Below are 21083 nucleotides of genomic sequence, written 5' to 3' on the forward strand. Positions count from 1 at the left end.
CATGAGCCGCATTTATATAAAACTAGAGGTTTTCGCCCGCTTGCCCATTTCATAGTGAATTGTAACCTGACCGATCATGGAAATTGGCCCACTTATATTCTGGTCAAAGTGTCATGTGAAGATCCTCAAGCTTATCGGACATACATGCCCTGGCCCCTGGTGCCTTGGTGATATTATGACATCACCCTTTACGTCCATATCAGGTTGCACTTATTGGTGGTGATGATGATGTCACCACCGATTTATCCCCATTTTCCCATTGGATGACGTCAGCGCAGACACACGCACACACACACACACACACACACACACACACACACACACACACACACACACACACACACACACACACACACACACACACATACGTAGATTCCCCTAAGGGCTCGCAGGGGGTGGCGCCTGCTGTGACTTCTCTAGACACTGTGGGCGCTGGGGGCGTGTTCCCTCCTCCGCGTCATCAGCGTCCACAGCCTAGGTGGGGTTGGCGAAAGGGCCTTTCTGTGTGGAGTTAGCATGTTCTCCCCGTGTCTCCTAGGGTAGATGCCCTCACAAAAACATGCAGTAATCCTGGTCTCAGATAATGCTTCCCTCTGGCCAGCTGGGGCGCCTGATGGAGGGGAAAGGAACTGGTTGGAATAACGTGTTGATTGGCTTTCCACTATTCGTCATGCGAGAAGTATAAAGTGTTTGTGCGTGCGTGCGTGTGATTTTGTCAGGTATAAGGGGGTCTCCAAGGAAAAAAGGTTAGGGACCAGCTGCAGCTAATAAATAATGGGTCTTAAATGTAGGTGTTTCTGTGCTTGCATTGGCACGCCCAGTCTGAGAGAAGTCCTATATGGGATGTTATTAGACCACGTCTTGTTGTTTGTGTCCAGTGTTCCACTCTCTTTAGATCTCGGTTTACATATTCTTGACTTAGGGAGGGTTTTTCTCTAGGTCGTCCTCAGACGAGCCCTCTATGTTAATTATAGGCTGACTGGCAGCCAGAGAGTCATATGACTAGTGCAGTACCTGTTAGACCAATCTAGGACGTCTGTCATGTATGGTGTCACTACTATGACGTCAGTACCATTGAGCGATGTCAGTACTGTTATGCCAGCATTATGTTGTCATCGTACCACATACACACACACACAAACAAACACAAACAGAGGTAATATAAGAGTGCAGGTATGAACAATTCTCCAAAAGAATAACAGTGTCGATGAGAGATAGCATCATGGCATCTGTGTCGGAACCCGTCTACTGGCTTGGTAAGGACACCCTTAGAGTGTCTGCAGCCCTATTTGCAGAGAACCGCCTTCGACTCGTTGAGGGGCTAAAGGTTGAAGAGGACCTTCAACCCAGGTCAGTGGTCCTTCTACAGGGAGGGGAACAGCAACAGAGGTACTGCTCTGACACAGACATTGTCTTCAGACAGGAGTCTTTCTTCCACTGGGCTTTTGGAGTGACTGAAGCAGATTGCTTAGGAGCCATTGATGTGGACACAGGGAGATCCATCCTTTTTGTCCCTAAACTGCCTGAGAGCTATGCCACCTGGATGGGAAAGATCCATCCTAAAGAGCACTACAGGGAGAAATATGCAGTGGATGATGTTCAGTATACCTGTGACATTGTTGGCGTCATGTCCAATCTGCAGCCAGCAGTCCTCCTCACTCTACGAGGGAAGAATACAGACAGTGGCAGTATCTGCCGTGAAGCCTCCTTTGAGGGGATTAGCCGGTTCCAGGTAAACAACACCCTTTTACACCCGGTTATTGTGGAATGCCGTCTGATTAAGACGGACATGGAACTGGAGGTCCTGCGCTACACTAACAGGATTTCCAGTGACGCCCACAAAATGCTGATGAAGCATGTGAAGCCTGGACAGAAGGAATATGAGATGGAGAGCCTGTTCCAGCACTACTGCTACACCAACGGGGGAATGCGTCACACCTCCTACACCTGTATCTGTGGAACGGGCCACAACGCGTCTGTTCTCCACTATGGCCATGCAGGGGCTCCCAATGACAAGACTATTAAGGATGGAGACATGTGTCTGTTTGACATGGGCGGAGAGTACTACTGCTACTCCTCTGATATCACATGCTCATTCCCAGCCAATGGGAAGTTCACAGTGGAACAGAGGGCCATCTACGAGGCAGTGCTCAAGTCCTCCCGCACCGTCATGGCTGCCATCAAACCAGGTGTGAAATGGACAGAGATGCACCGGCTGGCTGACAAGGTGCACCTGGAGGAGCTGGTTAAGATCGGCATCTTGAAGGGCAGCGTAGATGACATGATGAAAGTTCACCTGGGCTCCGTGTTCATGCCCCACGGCCTCGGACATCTACTAGGCATCGACGTCCATGATGTGGGAGGCTACCCAGAGGGGGCGGAGCGGAGCGACGAGCCAGGCCTCAGGAGTTTGAGGATGGGTCGACTGGTTCGGGAGCGCATGGTTCTGACAGTGGAGCCTGGTATCTACTTCATTAACCACCTGCTAGACCAGGCCCTAGCGGACCCTGCCCAGAGCTGCTTCATCAACGACCAAGTGCTGGCTAACTTCCGCGGCTTTGGAGGGGTGCGCATTGAGGACGACATTGCAGTGACTGAGAGTGGTGTGGAGCTGTTGACGCGTGTCCCTCGCACGGTGGAGGAGATCGAGGAGTTTATGAGTGACCCTGGAAATCAATTTAGTCCTGTGGTCTGCAACAAGAAGTTCTAAATTATATCAATGTGACATTTTCACATGTTACCAAAAACACATTTTATGACTTATCTAGAGGTTATTAAATGACTAGTAGAGATTTATCAAGAACTCCACACAGACATTGCATAACGATGATCAAGGGGACAAATCTTCGACCTGGACACAACTGGGCTCTAGGGCATTCACGAATAGTGATTTTTAGTATTCAAATTATTCGACCTCAAAGAGGCAAACATTGTGAAAATAGCAGATCTACATACTCACAACACCTCGCAACGCAGAGCATATCTGCGGAACCAAGTCACATTAAATGTAATGCTTGTCAGGGTGGGGGTCCCCAGTTCAAGTATGTTTATTTTGGGGGTCACGGCCTAAAAAGGTTTGAGAACCCCTGGTATAGAGCTTTGACAAATTCATCCACCAGGGGCATTGACAACTCATTCGACTCGCCAAGCTTTATAAACTATATATTTTTTAAAGAGAAAACAATAAAAAAAATATTCGAATATTCGACGGATATTCGACTTCGGTGAACAACATTGAATAGTGACTTTGATTTTCGAATATTCGAATATTTGGCGAATGCACTAGTGGGCTCAACTCTATTTGGCGAATGCCCTACTGGGCTCAACTCTATAGGCATCTGAAATAATTATGCAAGAGGTGATTGTTTTAAATGTTTGTCATGTTTTTTTGTTATTATTTGTTTCATGCAAGGGGGCTAAGGGAGGCTTGACACTGCAGCTGTGACGATTTCTACCCCTCTGTTTTATCTGAGAATTGGCGTGTCCTAGGTAACCCATGTAAATTAGTGAATTGTTGTCAAGCTGCGAGAGCTCCATTACTCCCAGTGGCTCAAGGCAGCACAGCTGTACACAGCAGGAGAGCTGCAGGCAGGAAGGAGATGTACGGTACAGTACAGACACTCGATGCTTCTCTGGCAGCTTCTTTGTAAATGGTCTATAGCAGTGTTCTCAAACTTGGGACATTTAAAGGTCTCCCCTTAACTTTGACAGTGTACAAATGGAACCAAATGGACCTGTTAGGGTTCATTTGGTTCCATTTGTACACTGTAAAAGTTACAGACTTGCAATGGTCAATCTAGACCCCAATAAAGGAACCTATGAAATCCACTTTGAGAACCACAGGTCTATAGAATTTAAGTAAGAAATAGGCTGCAGTTGCTCAATATTTAGGTGGCAATTTGAACAATCACCGGCAGATCAGTGCTCATTTGTTGCAAAAGGTTTCCATGGATCCGTAATGGATCCGTGTTGTTATCTCAACCTACTTATTGGAGCAGGTGGATCCTCTGTGACATTTCTTATTGCAAGCATGCAGCCCATTTGTCTTAGAATTGCATTTTGCATTCGTTAGTGCTACAAACATTATTAATATTTATTATTACCAGTAAGACGCCCTAAAGGGCGAGGTCGCGCACATGGGCGCATGCACATGGGCGCATGCACACATCCGCCTGGGTGACGCTACTGCTGGGCGAGTGCTGGCGCTTTGGCATAGAATCAACTTTGACCAAAGAAATGGTTGGTTGTTTAAGTGGACGAAATGTGGCCAAATTGTGGACATATTTTTCCAGAATCGATTGACGTCTGACATCATGAAGCCTGAAGAAAATATTGCTCACCCCTAAGAATAGTTATATCAAGTACTAAGTAATTAATCCTTGAAAAAGAAAGAAAAAAATATGGTAAAAGACAAGCAAAACAAGAGTTTTAGCTATAATTCTAAAATATATCTATTTCAGATCAGCTGAGAATACACTGGCTCCTGTCAACAGGGGGAGCAAGTACTGTACAGTGTTAAGGAGGCCTGCCATTATTCTCTGGGTCATAACTACTGCTCTACCAGACACACATTCAGATAATTACTTCATTATCCCCACCAGGAGGCCGGAGCCTCTGTCTGTCTGTCTGTCTGTCTGTCCGTCCGCGTGTCTGTAAACACTACAGCTAATCTCCGGTGCCATTGGACTGATCAACTTGAAACTGTGCAGGCTGTAGAGTAGGCCAAGGAAGAACCTCTGCTCCAATTTTTTCAAAGCAGTTTCATGGTTGCCTATAACCCTTGAACCATAAGGTAACCCAAATCTTTTTTTTCTGGATTCCTTGGATCACACCTCCAACGCACCTTCCCACATAGGCCATGGCCATTTCTGTCTCACTGGATTTTCTGCCATTTTGCGTTTTTATTCTGAACACTTTTTGCTACTACTACAGATAGTCTCAAATGTAGGCCTATGCAAATGGGTACACATGATCTTTGTGGTCATGTGATCCTGATGTATTTGTTTGCTTTTTCAGATTCCCTTCTGATTGGCTTTCAGACTTAACATTTGCTGGAGGGGCCCATTGCACAAAATCGTGATCGCAGTGTACGATTGCTGTTGCACACACAGTGCTAGTAGGCCATGGAAGTATTACCACACCAATCCTTTAAACAAAATAGAAGTGGGGAGGAGGCTTCACTTCCGCTTTATCGCTTTGATGGAAGCGTTTTGGCCTTAAGGTCCGAGGACAAGATGCTGCTGGGCACCCTTCCTAAAAATAAGAGGAGTAGGGGTAGGGGCTGCAGGTCCCAGGCTCTGGAACACGTTGCCCCTCCCCATTAGGTCGGCTTTTTAAATCTTTACTTAAAACACCTTTGTTCTCTATTGCTTTTAATTGTAATTACAGTAGCTCTTCTGTTCTGTTTTTAACTCTTGTTCTGTTTTAATGCATTTTATTTGTTGATGTTTCTGTTGATGCCTTGTATTGCTTTGCTTTTGTTCAGCAGCTTTGGTCAGCTTCAAGAACAGATTCTGTGCTGTGCAGGAACAACACAGCAGAGGGCGCCATTTTTTGACGATGGGTCCCCAGTTTGATATCAACCACACACATTGTATAACTGAACAGACCAAGATCTAGATAGATAGATAGATAGATAGGCTGTTATGACAGATGTTGAGGTGTAAAGTAATTAAGTGTATTTTTTATTAAGTACTGTACTTGAGTTACTACTACACATTTGAGTTATATTTACTTTACATGAGTAGACAATTCCAAATGCAAATATTTTTACTTCTATTCCACTGCATCTGCGATCCAAATATTGTACTTTTACTCCACTGCATGTATTTCCAAACTTTAGTTAGTTAGGCTACTACTTTGTAGATTTTGATTATTATTACAAAACATACATTAACCACTTCAGCCATATATATATTCTGGCCATTTGAAAATAGCCGATCTACAAGCACACAATGTAAGATCCATGCTATTTTTAAAAGATGTTTTGATAACTTGAAATGGGACATTCTGCACAATGAGTAGGCCTACTTTTACTTTTGGTACTTTAACATAACAATTGGACAAAATTACATTTACATACAGTAAATGTCATTGGAAATAGTTATGTAGTACATGAAGTAACAGCAAAATCAGAAAACTGGAATGTGAACTTGGAATGTGAGTCTCCCCTGCTTTAGGTCAGGCATTGTCTCTCTGTGTAATGGTTCATTGGTTTGGAGCGCCTCTGCAATCACACTGGGGATCTGTGAATCCCCAGGGACGGGATTTCAAGAAGAGATCTATTCTGGGGTATTATGAGAACACAACATTGATATACCAGGAATGTATTCTCTTACAGTAAAAAAATGTTTTGAAGGTAGAACAGAAGCTATAGGATGTAGGCCTACGTATATAGTGAGTTATCTCCTCACCTCTTTACCTCTCTAGACATTCATTTCATGCTGAGTTTTGTGCATGTACTGTACAGTTCTGTTGAGTTATGCTGGGTCTATGCTGTTTTCCTCTCTCTCTCAGCTTGCAGGATGTACTTCGGCCCCCCCTATCGTTTGCATGCTACTGTACAGTGTGTGTGTGTGTGTGTGTGTGTGTGTGTATGTGTGTGTGTGCATGTGCGTGCGCGTGTGTGTGTGTGTGTGTGTGTGCGTGCATGAGTGTGTGTGCGTGCGTGGCCAGGCTATATAAACCACTCTGCCACAAGAGTGCTACCCTGCAGTGGAGCTCAAGTGTCAACACAGCAGCAACTGAGAGGCAGACAGGACGTGACGGAGAGAAAAAGAAGACTGCACTACCGTTCTCTGGCTGTGAGTAGAACATTCACCTTCTTGTGCATTTAGTTGGGGCAGAGTCTTCTGTCCTTTTCACTGCAGTATCATTATAACATCTTGTTGATGTGCAAGCAGGCTTATGCTGTATTAATTTTTTGACCACCGCCCACAAGAGCAGATAAAGGTTGTCAAGTCTATTCATATCAAGTCTATTGCATTCATGTTATCAATTCTATTCATGTTATAATCAAGTATCTTTGTTTGGTACGAGTCACAGATAAATGTGAGTGTTGCTCAGTAGGCTAGCCTCATCAATACTGCAAAGCTAGGATTCGCACATTATTGCTCACAGTTTTTTCTGCTGGCTGACTTCTTCTGACCATCTGAATCTGATTAATGGTTGATCCTATGTGATGCCTCTCCTATTCAGTGGTTGAAGGGGATGGATTTTCCCCTAGCTGTTGTGCTGTGAGTCAGCAGAATGGGCATTAGTGTTTTGTGTGTGCTGCTGCTGCTGCTGCTGCTGTGTGTGTGTGTGTGTGTGTGTGTGTGTGTGTGTGTGTGTGTGTGTGTGTGTGTGTGTGTGTGTGTGTGTGTGTGTGTGTGTGTGTGTTTGTGTGTCTGGGCTGGATTTCCCTGGGCTCAGTGATATTGACCCGAATCTGTCATCAGGCTCCATGGGAGTCTGACCTCAGCATGCCTCTTCTTCTGGGTCCAGCCCAAAACAGAAAACAACAGAACATACCTTAAAGGGGCATCACATTTGCGCCCAGTTCCAGTCCAGTTCCAATCAAGTTTTATTGCATTTGAGGACTTAAAAACACGATGTTGTTGTGTGTTTTGACATCAAACAATGTCACTGAAATGGATCGGCTGGTCTGACTGGAACTACAGGACACAATTGGGCTGTGTAGTCCATTGTAGTCCAGGTAGAACCGATATTCCCTTTGGTGATGTCACAGGAGAAGGAATCATTATATTCATAATGAAAACAAAAACACGCAACAACAAAAACAACATAAAACACACTCCAACATCATGTTTATTATGTCCTCAACTTCATTAAAACGTGTACACAAGGAGATTTGACTAAACACAACACTGCTTGACACAAGATTATAGGGTATACCGGTAGGTGCCAGGTAAGACGCACAGGGAATTGTTTGTTATGCAGTTGGTCTCAGCAAAAAGGTGATCTGTGAAATAGAAGTGTTGTTATCTTGCTGGGCACTGGCAACTATGAAAGCCATGAAATATGAGCTATACACATGTTTGTTAGCTTGCTGCAGTGGTCAGAATAAGATAGTTTATTTGGCTGCAACGAAATTTATAGAAAAAATCATACTAATTCATCCTTAACTCCCTTTGCTGTGTGTGCTACTGCATCTTTGCAGAAGAATGAGCGGTAATATTGTGGTGCCAGAAATGAGCTGGGCACAGAGGCTTAGTGAAAAGACCCAGTAGGTCTTTCAAATGGGTATCCAAGCAACTTATACAAAGTCCTTTCTCACACTTGCTAAGCGCGCATGTGTGTGTGTGTGTGTGTGTGTGTGTGTGTGCGTGCGCGCGCGCTCGTTTGTGTGTTTGTTCATTTGTGCTTGAAATATTAGGAATATGGCTGTGTGCCATTTTACTGGGGGAGGGGGGGGGGGGGGTAAACCAATAATAATGTGGGCTGATCTCATTTTGTCTACTGCAGGCAAGTGTTATTGTGTTATCAAGTGTTGCTCTCAGATCTTCTCCTATGCAAGTCTATTTGTGTTATCAACAATAATAGAGCGGAGGGCTGATGACAGTTTGTGTCCTATGCAGGCATTTAGCCGTCTCAGCATCACCCGTTGTCATGGCCAGAAACCTACTGAAGAATCCCAGCGGAGAAGGTAAGAAGTCTATTTGTACGTTAGAGACCCTACATCACCATTACATCCATATCACACTTTTGTAACTACCAATGAATAGCATCAGGTAGGCCCGCACTTTGCAATGCATTTCATGACGAGAGAGGACAAAGGAGCACTGTTCAAAGTGCCCTTTGGTCCATTTAACCCATCACTAAAGGAATGATGCTAGGCACTCTTTAAAACAAAAATGAAATAATTTAACAGTGAAAACTTTCATAAAATAATACTAGTGGCAGTGTATACACATACCAGTGGTGGAAAAAGTAGGCTCACATTTTTTCACAAGTTTTCAAATGTTCGCGATGTGACACATTGTGAGCTTGTAGATCAGCTATTTTCAAATGGCTGAAATCCATTGAAGTGGTTACTGTATGTTTTGTAATCAAAATCTACACACTAGTAACTACTATACATTTTCAAATAATTGTAGTGGAGTTAAAGTACAATATATTTGGACCCGAGATGTAGTGGAGTAGAAGTAAAACGTATTGGAAATTGGAAATACTCAAGTAGAATACAAATAGCCTACCTCACAAATGTGAGGTAGGCACAAATGTGAGGTACCACTTTTCAACCTATGTTCATATAATTGGTCCTCACTCAAAAATAGCTTTTTTTTTTTTTTTTTTTACTCAGAGGAGGGCTGTGGGCAGGTCAGAAACCCATCGTCTTGTGACATCATCGATTGCCAATCCAGCTTATAGAAACTGCAGGCTTTCTATTCCTGAAAAGTTGCAATTTTAAAGTGGAAGCCATTGTTCTCGCGATAATAAAAATCTAAATATTTCTTTCAAAAATATTGATTAAATTTTTTTGGGGGGAAATGATCATGTTACAAGACGATGGATTCTGAACTTCCCACAGCTCTCCTAGGAGACTTGGACTGAGTAGAAAAAAATTGTGATATTTTATCATGAACATTAGTGAGGACCTATTATATGAAGACAGGTTGAAAAGTGGTGAACTACTCCTTTAAGTACAGTACCTAAGTTAATGTACTTAGCTTTTACACCACTGATACATACATATCAACAATGTGTTCAGTATCAGACTGTGCATTTCCATCCCAGAGCAGCTGGAGTCCTGGGAGCTGACGGAGAACGGTGGCAGCCAGTGGCAGGTGGAGGAGATGCCCGGAGACTGCGGTCATGACTTCTGCAATGACGGAGTGACCAAATACTTTGTCACGTCTTTTGAGTGAGTGTGTAGTGTGTTATTATAATGCATGCTCATAATTCATGCTCATACAGTGTGTGTGAGTGCCTGCGTGCATGCATGTTCATAAAGGTGTCTACTATCAACTCATCAACTTTTTCAATCACAGCTCCCTTGGGAAACTTTGTGGGAGCCAATCAAAGTTGGGGGTATCGGGATACCTGGGCCTGGGATAAAGGGGATAAAATAAAAAATGGCCAATATGAGCAAATGAGGTGTGTAATTAGGGTATTTTTGGGCTGCTGCTGAATCCATTCCAACCATTAGTTTTCAGTTAAAATGACTCCTTGGCCATAAAATAGGCCTAATTGACTAAGGCTTAGCCGATCATGTCATTCGAGTTCACCTGTGTCCTGTCCCTATATGTTTTAACCCTGTGTTAGTATTCCTTGTCAGATTGTATCATGTTATCGTGTGTCAGGATGTGCGCTTAGCCGCCTGATCTTGAATAGTTTTCATGAATTCAAACCCTACTCCAACCATTTTTTTTATTGCCAATATTACCGTATGTCTCGTGGACACACAACAGTAGTTGTGGCCTATGTTATGACCAAGGATTCATTTTTACTGATAACTAATGGTTGGAATGGATTCAGCAGCCCCAACATACCCTAATTACACAACTCATACGCTCATATTGGCAATTTCTTATTTTTTCCCCTTTAAAGGTGATACACCATGAAATTTCACTTTTCCTATTTTAAAACCTTTTTTTGTATCCCACGGGTTCTCAAAACAGGCTGTCCAGATTTGCTGCCGATTGTGACGTCATCTGCCGATTGTGACGTCATAAAAAAAAAAAAATCAAAAAAAAAATTTTTTTTTCAAAAAAAGATTTTCTTTCAAAAACATTTGAAAGGGGTGGCGCAGTTCAGGCCAAAGGTGGTACTGCAGCTGAAAATGCTCAGAGCCATTCAAAATGAGAGAGGCTCTCTATTTAGGAGTGGTAATTTAGCCTCAAACCTTTTGAAAAACGTTTTTGGGACATAAACAATATGACATAACTACTTTTTAAATGCATGGTGTAATCCCAGGCCCTCGGGATACCCCCAAACTTTGATTGGCTCCCACAAAGTTTCCCAAGGGAGTTGTGATTGAAAAAGTTCAGAGGTGATAGTAGACACCTTTATGAACACATTTGTGAAGAAAGCTATTGGTGATGATTTAGTTCCCAACTTTCCCTTAATTACTAAGGCCTAGTTAGTACATTTTCAGTTTTTGCTCTACATTCAATCTTTGTTGAAAATGGCCAATCTACAGCACAAGCTCACAACAGGACGCATTGTGAGCTTGTAGATCTGCTATCTCTCTCTCTCTCTCTCTCTGTCCTAGGCTGTGTCTGAAGAGACAGGTGATTGATCTTCTGGCAGAGGGCTATTCTCCTGAAGATCTGGATGCCCAGCCTGCTGTCAATGTGGACGACTGGTGAGAGAAATTCAGCAGAAAATATACTTCATGTTTATTATTCCTAGATAGCATAATACATAATTTGCTTAATTCTTCAATGGATGTTCAACATACTTCAAACTTAGTTCTTCAAAATCAAACATACGTATTATTAGCAAAGATAACGTGTTAACAAACAAATATTTAATTTACTATGAATATTGTGAGAAAAAAACAACAACAAAAAAACAATGAATAATCAGATTTACTCCACAGACATTTCATTTGAATTGCACAGTTATACAACAATAACAAAATAAAAGTCTTAACATGTGAGCTCTGATTTGGGGGTGTCAATTATAACAACTTTAGTTCAACTAATCTCCAGCAATCCTGTTGTCCCTTAAGCCCAATGGCTGTGAATGCTTTTAAATGCTGATGAAAAGTATCTGACCAGTGACCACTTAGATGGGTGGGCCACAAACGAATCTGCTTGCTGATTCCTTGCTCACTCATCCTGCAGGTACAGTGGGAGGACAGACTGTGGCTGTACCTATGAGGCGACGGTCTGTCTGTTGGATGAGAACCACGAAGTGCTGCAAGAGTTTAAGCCGGACCCAGTGACCCTGGACCCTGACTGTGACGACTGCTCATGGAAGCAGGTACACATTTTGCTAGCCTAAGTTGGCTCAGCGTTGAAGACAGGGTTAAACAACTAAAAATGACCCTAACCCGGGTACTGAGGGGATGGAGGGCAGATTTGCGTTGACTATTATGAAAGTCAATCCGACTTTCATAATAGTCAACGCAAATCTGCCCTCCATCCCCTCAGTACCCACATATCTGACCAAACATCTCCAAAAAGTTAGCGACACCCATAGCCACAACACCAGAGGGAGCGCACACAGTGATCTGATAACACAAACCCATAAGACAAATATGGGTAAATTCTCCTTCTACAACACTGCCACCCAGGTGTGGAATTCCTTGACTACCTCCCTTAAAACATGTAGCTCGCTGGCATCCTTCAAAACTTCCCTGAAAACTCACCTTTCAGGAGGCCAGAGAAGGAGGTAGTTATCACTTCTCCAATAGACGGGCGAGAAGTGAGCACCCCCCCCCCCCCCCCTTACCTTAGCCCCACCCCCTTGTTTCCCCGATCCTGTACATATAGTGTTTTCATAACTGCGATATTATTGAAGGTTTTCTTTGCTTGCTATTTATTATGTCCATGAATTAAATACCGAGGGCTTTCAACGTAGAAACTGAGATCGTAAAAGGTCTTATTTGGGATGTTCCTTTTAGGCAGGGTGTTTAACTGTACTTGTACTGTACTACATTTCAAAGTACTGTTCTCCATCTTTGTCTAATAAAATAATCAATCAATCAAAAAAAGAGGCAGATCAAGGCACAGACACACAGACATAGAAGTTGTTCAGCCCTGGCATGAAGCTTGTACTATACAATGGTTACCTTGATGGCATGTCTGACAGTCAATTCTGTCTTTGTCCTCCAGGTGAGCCACACATTCACCGAGTACGGCCCCGGGCTACGATTCATCTCCTTTGAGCACGGAGGACAAGACACCAAGTTCTGGGATGGGTCGTTCGGAGTGAGAGTCACCGGAAGCACTGTTACCATCGACCTTGATGCCTGAAGCAAGACATGGGGAAGTATACAGTTAAAGAGGACATGTATTTGTATGGTGAAGGAGGAGCAATGGCAGGGGGTCAGGTGTAGAACACAGAGGGGAGTTTAGTTGTGGAGGAAGGGGAAAGGATGATGTTGCACAAAGGATAGCATGAAGAGGTTGCTAATGGACACAAGCTTAAAGGTAGGAGATGTGCTTTTTTATTAAAACAGTTGGCTGATATGAGCAAACTTTAAGAGTGTCTCTTTAGAGGACTAGTTATGCTGTGTTCCTAGCTACATTAGGTTGCACCACTGAATGTCACGCAGTGGCTGTATCTATGCTGAGTAAACAGAGCTGCTGCTATAATTTTAAGGATCAGTCAAATTACATGCTTTGTCTGGGTGCAGTAATGCTGCAAAAACTACTACTGAACTACTGTGATGTCACCCTGGCTTTATTAACGTCTATGGCCTCTAAACTACTGCTTGAAATGCAATGATTACTACTAACAACTCCCTCTGCTCATGTGACATGTCAAGGCATTATATTGTTTTGTTTGGTGGAAAGGGATCGTCTTTTCGGAAGCAATCGAGTGTTTTATAATGACCAAATAATAAACTATGCATACACTGTATTGTCATCAGTCAAGAAATTGCTTGTTTTTGTTTAACTACAGTATGTGGTCACAAATCTCTTTCTTAAGGGAGACTTTGCCAATGAATATGGTGGCACCAAAAACAACCCAAGTTTCAAACAATATTAACACCATCTACGTCATTCATTTGACTTTGGCATTGACCTCAGTGATGTACTGTATTGGGTTCTAGTCTAGCAGCATATCAGGTGGATGGGAATCAGAAACGGTAGATATATTTCAATCACTGTGTGAAATGCCACAATAATTGCATGTAGCATAATATGCTATATAATATAAATTATAACAATTATCACTTATTACCTGTGTAAAACTGGACTTAACAAAAAGTGTCTTGACTCAAATACACTCATGATGAACTACACACACAATAAGGGTATACTAATCATAAGACATTGCTGCTTTTTTTTTTTTTTTAAACAATATGTTTATTGATTTTTTTTTTTCATTAATAAACTTATAGGACATGACAAGGAGTATTACATAAAAGCAATAAACAAAACAAATGCAAAAACAAAAACAGCAAACACACACACACACACACACACACACACACACACACACACACACACACACACACACACACACACACACACACACAAATAAAATAGAATAAAAAAAATTATATAGATCAGAGCAAACAACAGCGTCCACAGAGTGCATAGAGCCACAACAGATTATGTGGTATTTAAATCCATTCGAAGCATTTCCGACACATCAACGTTCCTTAAGAGACGAGTAAAAGGTCCCCAAACCTCATCGTACATTTCACCTTTCTTCTTCAGAATATAGGTTATCTTTTCCATAGCACAGCAACTGCTCATTTCCCTGAGCCATTGGCTCACCTGTGGTCTTTGAATGTTCTTCCATGAAAGAGCAATTGTGCGTTTTGCTTGGAGTAATGACATGTCCAAAAGAATTTGTTTTTTCCTTGGTATGACAAGAGTTTCAGGGTATAACCCCAAAATGAAGAGTTTTGGATCCAACGGTACCCTTACGTCCATCATTTTATAAATGATTTGTGAGACCTCAGTCCAAAATGCCACAATCTCCCTGCATTCCCACATACAATGAAAGAGTGTTTCCTTCGACTGGTCACATTTAACGCAAGTGTCTGGGATATCATTATTAAACCTATGCAGTTTAACTGGTGTTATATAAGTGCGCATCACCCAGTTATATTGTAACAGTTTTAATCTAGTATTTGCAGTTTGCCTATGTGCTTCATCACATATGGTACTCCAGTCATCCACTTCACCTACACCTATACAGAAATGGAAGACAGCAAGACCATGTCAGAAAAGTGATCCAATTCTAAATGAATGAGCATGCATGTTTTTCAAGATGTCTATAAAATGTATGCTTGGTTCTTATAAAAGGAACAGGATCATAATAAATCAGACTTCATACCCTGAGACCAAAGTATTCCTACACGACGAAGACACATTTTGTGTATGAAGTGAGAACACATCTTGCTAGTAGTGTAAATCCTCTGGAATATACTACGTATATTCCAATAGTGTACAGAATGGAAACGAGCTGCTAGTCTCCTAGGAGATATTTTAAGATTAATAAATCAATGTATAACAAAATAAAGTTACAAACATGACATTTTAGTCCAATATGACCTTCTTTTGATCAAGGTCATATGGGACAAAAACTAACTTTCTCTTTTTTACTACATGTATCTACTTTTATTTTAGGCAGCACAGCACTTCTCAGTTTAATTGACAATGAAACCCTCAAGTGTCATACTACGGTGTTGCTATGACTTGCTATGAATTTCCTTTGTGGGATCAATAAAGGTAATCTTTTAAATAATGTTTGGCAAAATCTACATATTTAATTTATTATAATTATTTAAACTGGGGTTGGACAGTGGGAGATTTTTATGAAATAGTGTAACACATTTCTGAAATAGTTGTTACACAGACCGTACGTAGGGGCAACTTCAGAGGCGAACATGTACTTGTGCATCACTTATTCATTCATTCCACCTTTATTTAAATTCTCTGAGAGATCAATTGAGGGGGACCCTCATTTACAATGATGCCGAGGAAGAAACACACACCCAGACGATTAAAAATCTCCAGTATCTTTACTAATTAGAAAACGCTACAACTCATCCAATTACAACAGCTGTCAGCCATCACACATCAATATAAATAGTGTAGGTTCCAAAGCCTGTAACAGTAATATGCAACATTAAATCAAGTTGGCGCTGTGTACAATGTCTTGAAGTCGTTTTCAATGTGACCACCTTAACATTTGACTTTTTAGCAAAATGTCTGATGACTGTGGGGAGAGGTAGTCATCAGAGACATCAGAGTCATGTAGTAACAGAAAAGTGGGCCTGGAGACTGGAGGTTGTTCGTTCAAATCACTGGAAGAGGTGAGAAGAGATTCTTGGGGAAAACAAGTGAGCTTCTCTCTGCACTTCCGAAAAACAACTTAATTCCAAAGAACTCTTGTACAATGCAATTAAAAATAATATTCCACTGAATACTCCACTGTCAAATTGTCAAACTGATTGTGCCGGCATAGAATTAAAACATTGTACTTTGTGGTCTGATCCTACAATACCCCAGAATTCACTGCAAAGCCTTGGTTCTCAAGGCCATCGCCCCATTAGCAGAGGGCTTGATCTTGTGTTTTACATACACGTTGACTACATCACGCAGCAATCAATCTGTGGTGCTTTTGATTTGTTGCCTGGGATACAGAAAGGGCCCTGATAGTCTTAGCACCATGTATTGATCATTACTTGCCACTGAGAAAGACACTGTGATAAGGCTTAAAACAGTGGAGTATTCACTTCTCTTGTCAAAACACAGGGCTTCTCCCACATGTTAACATGTAAACATATATGAATGGGTTTATAGTCAACAGCATTCAGAAACCTTTCTGGACAAATAAAAAAAGATTAAAAAAATATCAGACAATGAGGAAATGTCAGTGACATCATTCATCATTCTGTTGCAGGAGGTAAGCAATGTTCTCCCTTATGTTCATTGTATTTACCTACACATTCCATTCCATACTGGTCTTATGGCTCACAATAACAGTCTACCCTCACGCATCTAGACAAAGAATGGACTTGTGTCTGTGTCCAGTCTTTAACACATCAGTTGAACAGTGATAGCGTTGGTGAGCAAAGTCTAACTCTGTAATAAAGACAAATCTACATAAATATTTTTTTCAGTCTTCAGAGAAAAGGTGAAGGCAAGCAACACACAGGTGACGACTTGTTTTGCAAAGTTTGAAACAGAGTATTCAACACACAAGTTAGTGAGGGGTGCCCTGCGAGAGGCGAAGGCAAAAGACACAGATGGCCTCATTCTCCTTGGGATTGCATCTGTTTACAGAAGGCTTCAAACTGTTGCTGCTCCAGCTCCGTCATCATTTTGTTCAGGGCATAAATCTAAAAGAAAAGAAAGTTAACAGTTACAATTAGATTTACACAATTTAGTAATTTGGTGCTCTCAGATTGCTATTATTGAGAAGCGATATCACACCAGACCAATAACGCAAACTACGCAAAAAACTGAAGTGGTACAGTACTATGTTAGAATTGAATCAGTGCATACAACAACACATCCTTAAAAGATGAACACACATGGAACAGTTGGCTCACCTCTGCCCTCTGTCGCTGTTTGAGCTCCTGCTGAGCAGATTTCTGCTTTGCCCTGTCACCTCTGGTAGGAGTAGAGTTCAACTTTTGCTTGTCTTTACGACAGGCTGGCTCCATGGCTGTTTTACACTTGATCCACCCTGAAAAGAAGATTGAGAATAGATCATCTCAAGACTACTGCCACTGACTTTCACATATAGACACAATACACTCAACCAAAAAGGCCTTTGTATTGAATAAGAGCAAGGCATAGAGTAAATGTGGTTCAGCAACAGATAAATGAGAAAAGAAATGTGTACCGGTAGGTATAAAAAATGGCACTGGTGGATTTTATTTGTGCACGTGCCTGATAGGGGGTCAAAACAAATGGTTGTGTAAGTATGTTTGATATCTTTAAATATGATATAGTATCAGAGATTATGACATGGTCACTCACACCTAGTGAAAATAGACTCCACACCTCATACCATACCCTGTGGAAAGCCTGGTGACGCCAGGTTACATCTGCCCATGATGCCTGATCAGATACTAGTTGTTATTTATATTAATTTAGATACTAGATAAAGTGTGTTACTTAAAGGTTGTTAACACTAATCATATGATGCTTAAGTGATATATTATTTGCCTACCTGTTAGTTCCTTTTTAACATATCTTAGCACTTGAAATATTACTCCACCATTTACCCTGTTGGTGGTTGACACCAGACGAGAGGTCTGCCAGGGACCCCCTATCTTTGGTCCATAGCGGACCAGAGCTAGGGACCCACGAGGACTTTATTAGATGTTTGCATAGGAAAAGGTACAGCTTCAAGACAGACGCTACAGTTTGCTGGTACAAGGACAACTAAAAGGATAAACACCTCAAGAAAGCTTTTGGGCTTGGTTCGTTTAAACGGACCCATCAGGGGTCCACTTGGTTCCTAAATCGATCATTTAGCTGGGGACCCCCTGGATCTCCCTCAAGGACCCCTGGGGTTCCGCGGACCCCTCTTTGAGAACCAATGCCATACATTGTATCATGGAATTAATGGCTGCATTCCATGATACAATGTATGGCATTGGTTCTCCCTGTAAGTCACCCTGGATAAGAGCGTATGCTAATGTCTAAAGGTTGAACATGGACAGTAGGCCTATTATTGGGAGTACACTATACATATCATCATAACCATAACTTGTAATGCTAACGTTAGCTTGCTAAGCTAAAGTTAGCATTACAAGTTATGGTTGTGATGATGAAGTACATAATCTAGAAGACTCAGTGACAAACATTGCGTTAAATACGTGACATTTAGAATGAGGAATCAGCTCACCTGTAAATCTAACCTCTAACCGCCTGGAAACACAAAGTAACAACCGGGTTGATTTGACATCAGCTCCAAACAGCTGTTATTATGGAGGTGTTAGCAGTAAACAATTCCGACTGGAATCACGAAACATTCCTACCGGGTTCCTACCATAGTGATTCCGCGGACAGACTGGGCAGACGAGAAATCAAAGAAATGTATGTACTTCAAGTCCTGGCCTTGGAGCTTGTCTATCCTCTGGGGCGGCTACTTTCAAACCATAACTATAGTCACATTATGTCCCAGATATTTATGTATTTAGATGTGTCAGAATAATTATTGTTCTTTAGCAACTTCTACCCACAAGAGGTCGCCTTTGCCTAACATATCACTTATCATTTCAACTGGATATGATGTGCCGGCCTAGTATGTTGCAGTTTACAGCTTTGCCATGTATTTGTTCACTATCTTTAGCGCTTAAGTATTTTGTTCTTTGGTTTTCTTTCAGAGACAGACTCTTGCAATGCGTGTCAAATAGTGTGTGTGTGTGTGTGTGTGTGTGTGTGTGTGTGTGTGTGTGTGTGTGTGTGTGTGTGTGTGTGTGTGTGTGTGTGTGTGTGTGTGTGTGTGTGTGTGTGTGTGTGTGTGTGTGTGTGCGCGCGCGGTCGTGCGTGCGTTGCTGCGTGTATGTGTGTGTGTGTGTGTGTGTGTGTGTGTGTGTGTGTGTGTGTGTGAGAGCGTTGCTGCGTGTATGTGTGTGTGTGTGTGTGTGTGTGTGTGTGTGTGTGTGTGTGTGTGTGTGTGTGTGTGTGTGTGTGTGTGTGAGAGAGAGAGAGAGAGAGAGAGAGAGAGAGAGAGACACACATAATTATGTGACTGTGTCAACCATATGGTTATAAAGGTGTCAACCCAGTGGAATATTTGTGGCAAATGATAAAATGAGTTGATGTGTGTGTTATTTGAGAGAGAGTGCAGTGTTTGAAAATGTGATTGCAGAGTGCAGGTTTGTGTTTTGACACAGCATCCATCTGTCTCTTTTCACTGCATGTGCTATGGATGCCATGACAACCTGGGACCACCCAGACCCACCTGCCACACACACACACACACACACACACACACACACACACACACACACACACACACACACACACACACACACACACACACACACACACACACACACACACACACACACAGACTCCCCTCAGGCCATCTCTCTCAGACATAAATCTGTGTTGGGTTGTGAGGGCTGAACGTGACACCAGGCTGAGGGGTGGTCCAGTCCAGAGCAGATTTATCACTGCAGAAACAAAAACAGCCCATTATAAAAGGACAGAAGAGCTAAACATTCTGCCATAATAAGATTTTTTTCCCAGCTCATCTCTCCTATAGACATGCAGTCATTTTATGAGTGAGCTAGAGCAGGATGGCACAAAACCAACTATAGCATGGGTCTTCAACAGGGGGTCCTCAGAGTTACTACAGGGTCCTCCAAATCTTTGAGAGTTAGAAAGTTTTTTTCTCTTTTTTTATATTAACCACTTGAACCCTAGTGTCCATATTCTGAGAACTTTAGCCAAAAATAGCTGATCTACAAGCTTGTAGATCGGCTATTTTTGGCAAAGAGCTTTGGTATAGAGGGGAAAAAGAGCTGATTAAGTACAGTGAAAGTGAAAGGTCAAGTTTATTAAGTATTGACGGTTCAAGTGGTTAAATATCTGAAAACACAAATTGACATGAATTCTAAATACACTGACGATCGTGCTGTCAAACAATATATGGAATCGATGATAAGGTTGTGGGGGTCCCTGCTTCATCTCTCTCTCAACTAAGGGTTCCTTGGCCTGAAAACGTTGAAGACCCCTGAACTATAGCAAAACCAACCAGCCCTGCATAATAATAGTAACCAGATTTTGTTGTGAACTTGACTTTGAACATGCTTGCTTACACACACACACACACACACACATGCACACACAAATGTGCGTGTGTGTGTGTGTGTGTGTGTGTGTGTGTGTGTGTGTGTGTGTGTGTGTGTGTGTGTGTGTGTGTGTGTGTGTGTGTGTGTGTGTGTGTACGCGCATGGGCATGTATGTGTATGTGCCCTCCAGCAAGGCTGCTGCCACAGAGATTTATCACACAGCATACCAAAGGCATTCCAATGGTTTACCTGGATTTATCCTCCAACTCAGGAGAGCACTCCCCTTGGAATAATATCCTGCTAGGAACAACTACCAAACACCCCGGACAACACAACACAACACACACAACACACACACACACACACACACACACACACACACACACACACACACACACACACACACACACACACACACACACACACACACACTTGCACTACTCACCCCCACTGGTTTGTATAACATATAAAAGCCATTAACTTTATGTATCAAGTGCGATTCAAAAGTACTTTAACAAAGTGCTTTAACAAATTGAAGAGTTTTTTTTTTAATGAAAGCATGAAATACAATGCAATAAAAATCTATCTTCAGGCCTGAGCAGATGGAAGAAGGAGTGTGTGCATGCAGCAGAAGTAAATAAGGGGGAGATGGAAGTGAAGAGGCGGTGCGGAAGATGGAGGGATGAGC

The 21083-nt window shown here is 42.1% G+C and overlaps 3 protein-coding genes across 3 annotated transcripts; 2 read left to right on the forward strand and 1 right to left on the reverse strand.

The window, feature by feature from the left end:
* Positions 1 to 1222: 1222 nt before the first annotated feature.
* LOC308287188 (xaa-Pro dipeptidase-like) lies at positions 1223 to 2710 on the forward strand (the record flags this gene model as incomplete). Its single annotated transcript, XM_080728306.1, has 1 exon — positions 1223 to 2710. One exon carries the CDS (start codon positions 1223 to 1225, stop codon positions 2708 to 2710), a length of 1488 nt encoding a protein of 495 aa, XP_080584432.1.
* Positions 2711 to 6721: 4011 nt separating this feature from the next.
* fbxo2 (F-box protein 2) lies at positions 6722 to 13012 on the forward strand. Its single transcript, XM_080727453.1, has 6 exons — positions 6722 to 6803; positions 8580 to 8647; positions 9739 to 9865; positions 11216 to 11308; positions 11793 to 11931; positions 12786 to 13012. The coding sequence occupies exons 2-6, from the start codon at positions 8611 to 8613 to the stop codon at positions 12924 to 12926; spliced, it is 537 nt and encodes a 178-aa protein (XP_080583579.1). The 5' UTR covers positions 6722 to 6803; positions 8580 to 8610; the 3' UTR covers positions 12927 to 13012.
* A 2667-nt stretch (positions 13013 to 15679) lies between these two features.
* Positions 15680 to 18568, reverse strand: svbp (small vasohibin binding protein). The gene is made up of 3 exons (XM_080727454.1): positions 18499 to 18568; positions 17192 to 17328; positions 15680 to 16978 (listed from the first exon to the last, which is right to left on the reverse strand). Exons 2-3 carry the CDS (start codon positions 17303 to 17305, stop codon positions 16892 to 16894), a joined length of 201 nt encoding a protein of 66 aa, XP_080583580.1. The 5' UTR covers positions 17306 to 17328; positions 18499 to 18568; the 3' UTR covers positions 15680 to 16891.
* Between the last annotated feature and the right edge of the window lie 2515 nt (positions 18569 to 21083).

Source organism: Nannobrachium achirus (genome assembly GCF_963921795.1).
Source record: "Nannobrachium achirus genome assembly, chromosome: 6".
NCBI classification, from domain to species: domain Eukaryota; kingdom Metazoa; phylum Chordata; class Actinopteri; order Myctophiformes; family Myctophidae; genus Nannobrachium; species Nannobrachium achirus.

Coding starts and splice junctions, on each gene's coding strand:
- fbxo2 (XM_080727453.1), top strand. CDS start 8,611: ATGGCCAGAAACCTACTGAAGAATCCCAGCGGAGAAG. Junction 9,866..11,215: donor TACTTTGTCACGTCTTTTGA/GTGAGTGTGTAG, acceptor TCTCTGTCCTAG/GCTGTGTCTGAAGAGACAGG. Junction 11,932..12,785: donor ACGACTGCTCATGGAAGCAG/GTACACATTTTG, acceptor TTTGTCCTCCAG/GTGAGCCACACATTCACCGA.
- svbp (XM_080727454.1), bottom strand. CDS start 17,305: ATGGAGCCAGCCTGTCGTAAAGACAAGCAAAAGTTGAACTCTACTCCT. Junction 16,979..17,191: donor AACAGCGACAGAGGGCAGAG/GTGAGCCAACTG, acceptor CTTTTCTTTTAG/ATTTATGCCCTGAACAAAAT.